Source organism: Erinaceus europaeus, chromosome 11 (genome assembly GCF_950295315.1).
Source record: "Erinaceus europaeus chromosome 11, mEriEur2.1, whole genome shotgun sequence".
Taxonomy (NCBI): Eukaryota; Metazoa; Chordata; class Mammalia; order Eulipotyphla; family Erinaceidae; genus Erinaceus; species Erinaceus europaeus.
In genome coordinates, this window is record NC_080172.1 from 4,232,688 (window position 1) to 4,245,245 (window position 12,558).

Genomic DNA, 12,558 nt, shown 5'->3' on the forward strand with positions numbered 1-12,558 from the left:
GTAATCAGACTGTGAAACTCATTGATAGTATTAAAACACAATAAAAATACGAAAAACGGAAATAACAGCAAATTAGACCAAATGCTTATTATATGCCCACAGGTTGGGGTGGCAGTGGGTAGGGTAGGGAAGAGACAGACGAGGGAATTTACAAATCCACTGCATTGTGGCTGGGTCTGGTAAGTAAAGATTCGTTAGACATCTGTAATACATTTCATTTCCTGGAGTCCCGTCTTATGTACTCATCGCAAGATGCATTTCATCCAGAGAGGACTAATGATCTGCCTGTCTTTTTAGATGTACAATGATAGGTCTGTATCTCCACAGAGAATAGTTTGTCAGTATCTGAAAACTTGATAAACTTGTAAAGAGAATAAAAAGATCATTTCTGTATTTATAGTAGCACTATGGTACCAGGAAAAACACCGTCAGCACTTTGTTTTCTTCCTGAGCAGCTCATACTCTGACCCATGGTGAGATTTCATTGTTTCCAGTATTGTATCAGTGTTGTATTTTGGGGCATATACTTTGATATCTTAACTGGACAACTCTTTTCAGTTGTCTTTAGCTGATTATATGATTGCCCTAAGTATCTCCCCCCCCCTTTTTTTTTTTTACTTTGTTTTCCATGGATATTTTGATTTTATTAGGGCTGCACCAGCCGTCTCCAGGCCCTTGGCCTGTTCTTCTCTTGAGCTGTGTGTGAGTTACATCTCCACCTGTCTACCTAGAGTATAGGTATTTAATAAAAACTAGTAGAGCAAATGAATGTTTGAAACTTAACATATCATCTCCAATTGCAAATCAGGTCGTTGCCTTTCTTCTCTGTCTTCTTAAGATGACTTTCAAGTTTCAGTACTGACTTGAGAGTCTGAGTCATTCTACTGTCCCCGTTGCCATACTTCTTCCATGATTACCAGCTCCTACGGAGGTCTGAGGAAGGACTGACTGGAGGCCTCTTCTCCCCTCGCGCACTGCTTGGCTTGCATTACAGTCAGGCTTCTCATTGAGACCTAACCACAGTGCAGCGTAAATACAGATTCACTTTTCCACCGTTCCCTCCCTCTCCCTGAGTTTGTAGGCAAAAATAAATATTGGTTCTCATTTGCTTTATCATTCCCTTTCTCAAATTTATATAACATTAATCGTTTGGGCTTCATATAAAATGCACCTTCAAACAAAAGAAGTGTTTCTTTTGTAGAGCTCTTAGAAAGTGACCATATACAAAACTGTGACAAACTGGTAGCTGTATTATGTCAAAGGACATAGTGTTTTCTGTCCTTTGATTTGTAACAGGGTCATTCATGCACACGTAGCTATGGTCGGACCAGGGTGTGGTGGCTCATGTTCTTAATCTTAGGAATCCTGTCTACAATCTAGTGCTTTTTATAAGTCCCCTGAGTGATGTTGGAATGATGAAGTTAATCAAACAACTGCTGACAACAAAGGCATATAGAGCTTGCACTGAGCCTTTTCCCATCCCTTGTGTCCCTGTAGGTACACGGACTATATCGCACAACAGGTGCCAGTTTTGAGAAGGCCCAGCAGGAGTTTGCCACAGGCGTGATGTCCAACAAGACTGTGCAGACGGCAGCGGCGAACGCAGCTTCCACTGCGGCCACCAGTGCGGCTCAGAACGCTTTTAAGGGAAACCAGATTTAGAGAGTCTTCCGACAATACGCTGGCGCCTTCTGACTGTACTTTTATCTCCAGTTACTGTATTCCACGAATATTTTTATGTTCAGAACACACCGTACACATAGCATGTATAGTTCCTACTCACTTGTGCATGGGCTAGAACCGGAAAAACTTCCTTGTCTGATTATTTACCTAAAACTTTCTTAATATTTCAGTGCCCCTTGTAGACAAAAAAATTACACATTCAATAAATATTCCCCATATTTCTGGGGGATGAATGCTCAGCAGACCTGTTTTCAGTGGTGAGACACCGATAGTAAGTAGTAACATGGTACATCCGATTAAAAACGCTTCTTGTACTAGCGGCAGCATCCTCTCAACACCCGCACACTGAGACCACACAGAGGAGCAATGAACACATGCTGCCTTCTTCTCCCTTCTTACATTGGGAGAAACAGGCCACCCGAGAGAGGCTTACAGGATTCGGTTTGCTTCGTAGCAGTTCAGTCATCGACAAAGAAGAGCCCGTGTGCATTTCATACTAGATAATGTCATTTTTATCTTTTTATTTTTATTTTAGAGTAGCTGCTATTTTGATATCAGACTCTGATCCTGCATGGGTACCACATTTCTCAGATCAAAAATAGGATTTTGGGTTCTGCACTGCTCAGAGTTGTAGCATTGGGACATTCCTACCACCTAGAAATGGTTTTCTGTAGTAGCTTATTTTAAATTAAAAAAAAAAATTGTCCGTAGTATGAACATGTAATATATAACATGCAGTGCATTATCCAAAAGAAAAAGGTAGTTGATGGAATAGAATGTAGTGATAATACTTTTTTTTTTTAATTTTCAGTATTCATGTCACAGTAAAATACTACTGTATAGAAACTTTGGTATATTCTTGTGGCTACCCTTTTTAATTGAGCTGAGATTGTGTTTGGTAGCTCTTTTTTTGGGGGGGGGCTGTGTGTGTGTACTTTTTAACAGAGGTATTAAAGTCTAGTCTAACTGTCCAAAAAGAACATACAGTATTTAAAGGATTTTTTTTTTTTCAGCCTCTCATCCTCAGTGTCATTAAAAATAAAAAAAAGACCTTGGCATCTCACATTTATGTAAGTCTCTAATGGACTTTAGTCATTCAGTTTCTGAGATAGACTGGAATATATATCAAACATTTTGTGCAATAGAAAAATCAAACATTTAACTTGCACCAAGTAAGAAAATGAAATACATAATTATTCTTATGATCACATTAAAATTTAATGCTCAGTTTATTCAAATTTAAAACTTTGAATCAATTTTAATACAACTAAGCCAGCCAAAAACATTTGTAAAGTTACGTTACTACTGTGTTCTGAAAGTCAGTTAATTTAAGCTTGCAGAATAGTAGTGACTTATGCAGCTTGATTTTAAGTATGGGTAACTTTTGGATCACATTATTTGAAAATGCAAATCCCTTAGAAATCAGGTGTACATAATTGGCCGAGTCATTTTAATTTTTCTCATGTGGGTGTGGAATGGTGAGTTCTCATAACTTATAAAAAATGCTTTGTGTGAGGTTAGTAATGAGGGTCCATCCAAATAATGTTTACATTTGATTTATTTGGAATTTATTTAATTATAAACTTGGAAGATAACTCCTTTTATCCTAGAGAAAATAGGGTTCAAATTATGAATTCAAACTTTTAATATTTCTGATCACTAATACTCATCTCTGCCTACTTCTCAACCCAGCTAAGCCAGCTCAGGGTTTTCAGTTTATAACCTTGTTGAATATCACATTCTGTGGTCTGGGAGGTAGCGCCGTGGATAAAACTTTGGACTCTCAAGCATGAGGTCCTGAGTTTAATCCCTGGCAACACATGGCACCAGAGTGATGTCTGGTTCTTTCTCTCTCTCCTATCATTTCTCATGAATAAATAAAATCTTTAAAAAAAAAAAAAAGAAAATACATTCTATCAGAATGCTTCACTGAATCTGAATTTTACAAATACTCAAAATATCAATCACAGAACACAACAAGAACTCTTACATTTGCTATCTCAAGTCTATTTTGGCATTCTTTACACAACAAGTAAAGATATTATCAGAGTGACTTAATAATGAAGACTCTTCAGAATAAGAATTCCTTAGTAGCATTGTTAAACAGCAAAGAGTAATTTCCACCAGTGATGCTTTTTTTGTATGTGGGTGGGGAAAACGTTTTAAGATTCAACTTTCTAGCATAATACAAACTTATGAGAGAAAACTGCATTAAAAAAGTATGCGTTAAAATAACAGCGGTGTTTACCAGTTTTATCAGCTATAGGAGTCTGTATAACTCCTTACACTCTCTTTTCTTTTAGCAGTGATCAGTAAGGAACGTTTTCACTCGGCAAGAGATCAGCATTTTCTGGTGTTCTTGACAATGCTAAGAATTCCCAGCATCACAGTTGTGGGGTGGCTTTTCACGTTGTAACACCCACGTCATATTTTAGTTTGCAATATCTAATTGTAGGTATTTTATCTCAAACTAAAGTTTGAACACTGGAAATCATCGCTTCGTGATGTATGATTTGGAGCTTGGATTATTTATGTAGAGAAACTTGTCTATTTTGTCAGCAGCATTATGCTGTCATCCTGGTGACTGTCTGGGTTCTCTGTTAACGCCTTTCATCTGTCTTCCTGATGTTGCATGTTTTCAGTGGTTTGGAAGTTTTGTATATTTATTGTATTAACATGGACTGTCATAAAATAAAAGGCTGTTTACTGGATGCTTGCCTGTATAATTTTATATACTATAAGAGCATGTCAGAGACAGAACTTATGCCGAGGACTTCACGTATACAGAAATTCCACACTTGACTTAAAAATATAGTCTGTAGCAGGTTTATGATGTGGTACTAAGTGAAATCAATATAAAAGTGTAAAAAAAATTTCCAGTAACATTAGGGGACGGTTTTTCTTGTTGCATTAGGTCCTTAAAGGTAATGAAACATAAGATTGACTCGTTTTCAATATTTTGGCCACTTTAAACCCCCAAACACAGGTTAAATAGAGGTTAGTCAGACTCAAGATGTGAACTTAACTCTGTGGTTCAGGTTATTCCTCTGGGTCAAAGTGGCTGCTTCTGCACAGTAATTAATGACTTGACTGAACTTCTGTTTTGTGTATTGTTAGAATTTTCACTTGCTTATCTGAATATTTAAAAAACTTAACCAAAAATGATGTTCATGCTAACTCTTACTTTGAGAAATACATGTTTAAGTGGAATAGGATCGTGAATTTTCTGAATGTTATCTAAAATTGAATTTGGATTTTTATTGGGTACATTTTCATCCTGTAAATCACTGGAGATGGAACGTATTGCTTGCATTTCAGAGAGAATCTACACTGTTTTCTGTCGGCCAGGCTTCAGTGTTACCACTACATTTTTTCCTGAAAATGTCACATCAGATTGTAACGTTGTATCTTTATCTTTACTAGTAAGATCCAGGTTTAGATTGTTTGCGTACAGTTGGTCACATTCCTTGTGCATATTTCCATGTGCTGTATATGGTTAGGACTTCTGTGCCTGTCACAGCATTTCACTGAATCTCCTTCCAGTTTTTCCTAAAGAAAAATGTCTAGAGGAATTTGATTCTAGGTAAGACCTTTAGAGATGCAGGTGACTACTTAGGATAGTTACAAACCTCAGCGATCGTCTTCAAGCACAGGAGCATACATTTAGAGAAGCGTAAACTATTTTATGACGTTAGAGTTGTTGTAAAACTTGTACATTAAAGTGAAAATTTTGTTACCTCAACTATTTTTTTGTTTTGTTTTCCACCAGGTCTTTGCTGAGACTGTATGTCTACATGCCTCCACCGTTCTCGGTGGGCTTCCTTCCTCCTCTTCCACGTTAGAGGGCGAGTGAAGCAGGGCAGTCACCACACTGACCCACCCCTCGTGAAGCGTGCGGCTTGGTGCTCTCTCGTGGTGGCCAGGGAGCCCATCCCTGCTCCTTGTGCGTAGGACAGTATGCACTCAGTTGGGCAAGCTATCTCCCAACCCTCATCTCTATTTATTTTTAAAGATTCTGGGAAAATAAGGGAAGATTCTCCTTGAGTATAGATTTCATATTTCTAATTCAACTTTTTGGTTTCAGTAAAAAGAAACCTTCAACCCATGGAACTTTCACGAGCACTATGGATGCTTTCCAGTATCAAAATGCAAAACCTCCATTTGCAATAAGTGTTAGACTTCATGTTTCTCCATTTAAAAAAAATTTTTTTAAAAATTTTTTTGGGTAGAGATAGAAATTGAGGGAGTGGAGTAGATAGAAAGGGAAGAGTAAGAGAGTCACCTGAAGCCCAGCTCTGTCACTTATGAAGCTTCTCTCCGTCTCCTGCAGGTGGAGAATGGGGCCTTGAACTCAGGCCCCTGATGTGGCAATGAGTACTTAGCTGCCTCTGCTACCACCGAGCCCCATTTCTCCGAATCTTAATTTAACTTTTCGCTCAGACCTTTCTGGGCTTGCCGTGAATTACGGTATAAGTAGAACTCTTGACCAGCAAAATCCATTTTGTCTTGTCTCTACCTCAGCGACAGGAAGTAGCCTCTCCCTTGTATTTCATCTCACGTGCTTGTCTAAGGCTATCCTGGATACCACCTTCTGTTTATGGAAACAGTTCTCCTTTGTAGAACCGTATCCAGATGTGAGTCCTTGAGCTTTGCCAGCATACATGTAATCTTAGGGTCCCTTTAATGTTCCGTGGTCATTGACTTTTCAGGATAAATCATGGTTGTGAGTAGTTACTATAGTTCACAATCTGTAGTTCTCTTCAGATATTTGGGGACAAGGGGAAGACTGCTGTCTTTTATGTAGTCATCTGACTCTTCCAAGACTCTGGTCTCCCACATAAGACCTCATTGGATATTCACATTTCTAAAAAAAAAAAAAAAAAAAAACTTTTTTCTTTTCCCCTTTGGGATGAAAGTAATGTAAACTTATAATTGAGAAATGGGAAAAATGCTAAAGAGAAGATCAAAATGATTTTAAAGTCTTGTCTTCTTATCAGTTCTGATGCTATCTTGTATTCCATTCTTTTTCTGTGTGAGGTAACAAAGGACATAGAAGAGGCCAGCACATATATTTTAAAATCCTGGTTTTCTCTCACTTAACATGGTTGTAATGGCCCAATCATGCAGTTTTTTGTTTTTTTTTAAGCCAGCGTTTCTGAGGGCAGGAGACAGCTCATCTGTGGAGTGCGCTGTACACCATGGCCTACATTCAGCCCCTGCCACTACAAAGGGGCGCCTAGTAGGTGAGCTGTACTGTGGTGGAGTGGTGCTGGGGAGTCTCTCCTTTCCTTGACTCTGTTTCTCACTCTTTCTATAAAAAAAGGGAAAGTCCACTGGGAGTGGTGGAATCATACAGCATGGAGCCTTGCAAACAGCCCTGTAACGGAAGCCAGCTTTTTTTTTTTATTATTATTTTTATTTATAAAAAGGAAACTATGACAAAAGCCATAGGCTAAGAGGGGTACAGCTCCACACAATTCCCACCACCAGAACTCCGTATCCCAGAAAAGCTTTCCTGTTCTTTATCCCTCTGGGAGCATGGATCCAGGGTCATTGTGGGATGCAGAAGGTGGAAGGTCTGGCTTCTGTCATTGCTTCCCCGCTTCTTCTTCTAGCGTTTGCCCTTCTTCCGTAGCCAGTCAACAGCGTCAGGTTGAGCCTGATGTCAAGTTTCGAGACCTCCTTTGAATCTGGAGAGGTGGCAGTCGCTGACTATGTGGGTCATAGTCTGTCTGGAGCCGCAGGGGCAGTTCGGGTCGTCTCTGGCTCCCCAGCGATGGAACATAGCGGCGCACCGGCCATGGCCTGTTCGATAGCAATGGAGGAGGGCCCAGTCATAACGTGCTAGGTCAAAGCCGGGTTGACGCTCGCAGGGGTCTGTGATGAGGTGTTTGTTCTTGACCTCAGCTGACTGCCAACTCTGTTTCCAAGAGTCTGGAACAGAGAAGGTCAGTGTAGGCGTAGGGGACCAGATTGGGTGACGAGACGTCAAGCGTTGGACAGGGTGGGCGAAGATATCCGTGTATATTGGCTTCCCCGCTGAACATGGGCGTTGTGTTGACAGGTCGATCCATACTCCCAGCCTCTTTCTCTCCTTCCCTAGTCGGGTGGGGTTCTGTGGAATCGGAGCTCCAGGACGCCTTGCTGGGGTCATCTGCCCAGCAGAGTCTGGTTGAAGCCAACTGTTTCATGTACTAATTCAACACACATTTCAAAGAAGCGTGTATCTGCAAAATAGAAAGTTGCTCATAAGTGTACCCTATAAATCACCATTATTAAATTCGGTTTGTAGTCACTAATTTTTCTAGGAAGACTTTTCTCCCTAAAACTAAAACGACACTAAGATTACTCACCACGCCCTTATAGTGGATCCTGCAGGGATGTCTGTCTGGCGCACACAGGCCCTGCTTCTTTGGGGCCCTAAAGACCACAGTAGCCCCAGCGGCCTGCTAAGTGTCTTGACTCATGTTAGGCTTACGAAGCTTTTATTCTGAGGTAGGCATGTGCAGAGCTGTACCATTTCAGAACTGGAACATACTGGATGCTTAGCACACCATGGCAGGCAGGCAGGCAGGCAGGCAGGCACTTTCTCTGCCTTGAGTTCGGTCACCAAGAGCGCAGAGAGAATGAAAGTGAGTGTGCAAAGAGAAGCAGGTTAAAAAACTTAGATGCTTTCTTAGTAGCTATTTACTTCTTTCAGGACATACCTGCTCCCCTATATTTCATCTCATTTCTCCAATATTCTTTTTTTTTTTTTTTAGTTACAATATTAATCTCCTTTCTCTTGGAGCTGCCAGGAGTTGGCTTCCTGTCAACTTCAACTAGATAATTTTAAGTTAAACACTGCGGTTTGTAACTCTTTTTTTTTTTCTGCTATGCGATGTTACACTTTTAATATTTGTGACTGTTTCTGTAACATCTAGTGACTGTATATTTTACATGCACATATCATAAATTGTTTTTCTGTGTCTTGCTCCTTTAGGCTATGGTTTTCAGCGTTCTAATACACAGTTACTAGATTTTGGGATCTGACTTGTGCTCTTTTTATGGCATAGGGGGAAGAAGCTCCGACTGTCATTTGCATTATCAGGTATTGGAATCCATAATCTCACGCACGGAGTTCAATACGGCATCCACTGCTGCTCTGCTGGATCAGACAGGAAATGTAGATCTCAAACGCCTTTAATGTACACTGCCAAACTGCTTTCCAGAAAATTCTCTCCTTCAGTAGTACAGGAACTTTTAAACCACAGTCTACCAACACTGAATTCCTTTTCTTTTAAAATATTAGTGATTTGCCAAGTTATACTAGGGGTATATAACTGCACACCCCCCCACCACCAGAGCTCTGTGCCCATGTCCCGGCCCAGCAGAAACTGCCGTGGCTCTAATCGTACGGAATGTTGCACAGATTTGCGTGTTGTCCTTGCTCAGGGGCCGTGCTTAGTATATGTGCTGCTGAACTGAGCACAGAAACTTACTGAAGTGCTTGCTCCCTATTGGTTTTGACACATCATCTGTAGGTCCGTTTTCTGAACATTTTATTCCATATATGTGGTGGACTTTAAAAAATTTTTTAAAGTATTTTTTTAAAAAAATTTATTTTCATTATATTTATTCCCTTTTGTTGCCCTTGTTGTTTTATTGTTGTAGTGATTATTATTGATGTTGGATTATTATTATTGGTGTTGGATAGGACAGAGAGAAATGGAGAGAGGAGGGGAAGATGGAGAGGGGAAGAGAAAGACAGACACCTGCAGACCTGCTTCACCGCCTGTGAAGCAGGTGGGGAGCCGGGAGCTCGAACTGGGATCCTTAGGCCCGTCCTTGTGCTTTGCGCCACGTGCGCTTAACCCGCTGCACTACCTCCTGACACCCTAAAAATTTTTTAAAAAATTATCTTTATTTCTTGGATAGAAACAGCCATAAATCAAGAGGGAAAGGGGTGATAAAGAGGGAGAGAGATAAGAGAGGCACCTGCAGCCCTGCTTCACCAGTCACAAAGTGTTCCCCCTGCGGGGGGTGGGGGGACCTGGGGCTCGAACCTGTGTATTTGTGCATATAGTAACATGTTCTCAATCAGGTGTGCCACCAACTGATCCTAGTGGTGGTCTTTAAAAGAAAATGTTTTGTTTTGTTTATTTGAGGGGGAAGAGAGAACCAGAGCATCACTCTGGCACGTGTAGTGTTGGGGTCCAAACATAGGACTCATGTCTGACAGTCTCACACCCTACCCAGTGCACTGCCTCCGGGGTCACCAGAGGGCGGGCTTGTCCAACACTACACGTTTCAATTTTGCTAAATTGGAAAGTGTGTGTCCTTTATCCACACACTTTTTACTTCCTACAAACACTAAGCTAATACAGTTAGCTTACAGTCTGAACAGACTAGATAAAAAAATGGTTGTTAGTCCACTGGAACTTACTTAGATAAAAAATTACATTCATTTTTAAAAATTCTTTTTACAGTTGACTTTAAATGATATTCATCTGTAGAAACAGGATTCGCTCGTTTTTACCTACCAAGAACTTAGCTACATGATAGAAACTACATGCTAAGTGTTTTACATACATCGCTGAATCCTCATACCAATCCTTTAATTCAATTTCTTTATTTTAAATATGTAATTTCTATTCCCCGCCCCCCTTTTTTACCAGAGTGCTTCTCAGCTGTGGCTTATGGTGGTGTGGGGGGATTGAACCTGGGACTTTGGAGCTTCAGACATGAGGGTCTTTGGATAACAATTACACTGTCTCCCCAGCCTTATTTCCCCCATTTTTGCAGTGAATGGTGTTGAAGTAGCTAAGGTCAGTTTGGCCTTTGCCAATTTTGGGCCTGTGTTTGCCACGGTGCTCCCTCCTCCAGTTTTCTGTTTACTTTCCGTCTTAATACATCCGTCCGTCAGAGATGATGGACACGAGGAGAAAAACATCAACACCAAGAAAGAAGTTACAACCTGTATTTCTGAAGTCTCCAGTTCACGGCCCAGCTACACATGGGGGTAAGTGCCTGTTGCCTGTTCTATGGTGGGAGCTAATAGCATTTGTGGGATGGTTTGGAAAAACTGGGCCTGAGGATAGTCTTTACTTACTAGGTTAAATGAGGCCTCTTTTATATACATAGTAGCTGCTTCCCTGGGGTGGTAACTTAAAAAAAATTTTTTTTTTTTTCTTTTTCTACCAGAGCACTGCTCACCTCTGGTTTATAGTGTTGCTGGGGATTGAACCTGGGACCTTGAAGCCTCAGCCGTGAGAGTCTCTTTGCATGACCATCATGCTAGCTACCCCCACCCAGAACTTTTTTATACTAAGAAAACAAAACTATCACTGCTCGGAACCTAATTAACTTTTAGTGTCCGTTCAGCTTGGAATAAAACGGGACATGATATCACCTTCAAAAATATGAAAGAGGACTTAGTTTTTCTTTAAAAGGGAAGAAAGAGAAGTGATTTTTTTTTTCTTGGTCCGCTGTGTTTTTTCTGCTATGATTTTTCTTGGTTAACAGTTATACATTTTTGGGGGCCAGGAAGTGGCGCACCTGGTTAAGTGCACACACTACAGTGCACAAGGACCTGGGTTCAAGCCCCTGGTCCCCATCTGCAGGAGGGAAGCTTTACAAGTGGTCAAGTAGGGCTGCAGGTTTCTGTCTCTCCTCTCAATTACTCTCTGTCTCTATCCAATAATAAATAAATAAAAATTAAAAAAAAATACAACAGTTACACATTTTCGTAAGGGCTTCCTTCCTTACAGAAGCCGGTCCTTGCGCTGTGCGCCACATGCGCTTAACCCGCTGGGCTACTGCCCTTAGGGCTTCCTGTGGAGAGACAGGTTGGCATTTGCCAGGAGTCTGTGTAGGTCCTCTCCCCCTGTACACTGTAGGGAACAGTTGGAGAATGCAAAGTGGGTGGTAGTTACACTTGGAGTTGAGCCTTGATTTTGGCTACCTAGCAGCTTCGTAACCTGGTGCACCTAGTCCTCTCCTGTAGTATCTAGTTACAGTTTGTAGTCGTAGGGTTTTGATGAAGGAATGCGTTAGAGAAAGTGTGCAGCATCGTGCCAGCAGACAGGCACCATAATCACACAGTTTATTGACTCCCGAATCTGATCTTCTCGCCATGTTTACTTATACTCCACACAAGACTTCTCCTTGCTGCCTTCACTGACTCTGTCCCGCTTGAGTTCCTGACCCTGTCAATAATTCTTACCACCCAGTGCTCACCAAATACTCTCAAGGTAGCCTGGAAACTCCCCACTTCCTGACGTCTCTGAATCCATCCTGTCTGCTTTCACCGCTGTCCATTTCTCTTCGTCTTGAGAGGAGATTGGGGTGCTTTCCACTGCACAGAAGCAGCTGGTGTGGGTGCTTATCTGCAGGCGTTTTCTTCAGTCTATCTGGCTGTAGAAAGCTGGGGAGATGCAAATATCTAGCTTACTTGATTCTTTTTTTTTTCTTTTTTCTCTTTCCCGTGTGGTTTTCTTGCTTCCGCTTATTTATTTATGTTTTTATCTACATCCTGTCTACCTAAACAAAGTGAGTAGTTTTGACCTGAAAGACTAATCTTACCAACTTCTCCAGGGTAAGGAGGAAACTGCAAGGGAGAAGATAGTCGGGTAGAAGTGGAGTGGCCCCAGCCAGATGACTAAGCAGCTGACAGAGGCTGTGCTTCTGGCTGCTCCGAGAGCAGGGTAAGAGTTTGCTTTGGTGCCCCTTAAACTTCTGTATTTAAGAGTTGAAGAAGGCGCTGAACTATCAGAAATGACTAAAGTGATCGACTCAAAGGTTACGGCCAAGTGTCGAGACTGATTTCGTGCTAAGCAGACTTAAGAGAAAATTGAGAGTTAATTAAATGGAATGTGTTCAGGAAAGTTGACCCAG

At 41.1% G+C, this 12,558-nt stretch overlaps 1 protein-coding gene across 2 annotated transcripts in view; it reads left to right on the forward strand.

Annotated features, from left to right (window-relative positions):
* SCAMP1 (secretory carrier membrane protein 1) overlaps positions 1 to 4,394 on the forward strand; it is a 67,837-nt gene extending 63,443 nt beyond the window's left edge. For both annotated transcript variants that reach the window (XM_060201085.1, XM_060201084.1), the window contains one exon: positions 1,498 to 4,394. In XM_060201085.1, coding sequence (XP_060057068.1) covers positions 1,498 to 1,662 — 165 coding nt within the window. In that variant the 3' untranslated portion in view covers positions 1,663 to 4,394. The remainder of the gene's footprint in view (positions 1 to 1,497) is intronic.
* Positions 4,395 to 12,558: the final 8,164 nt, after the last annotated feature.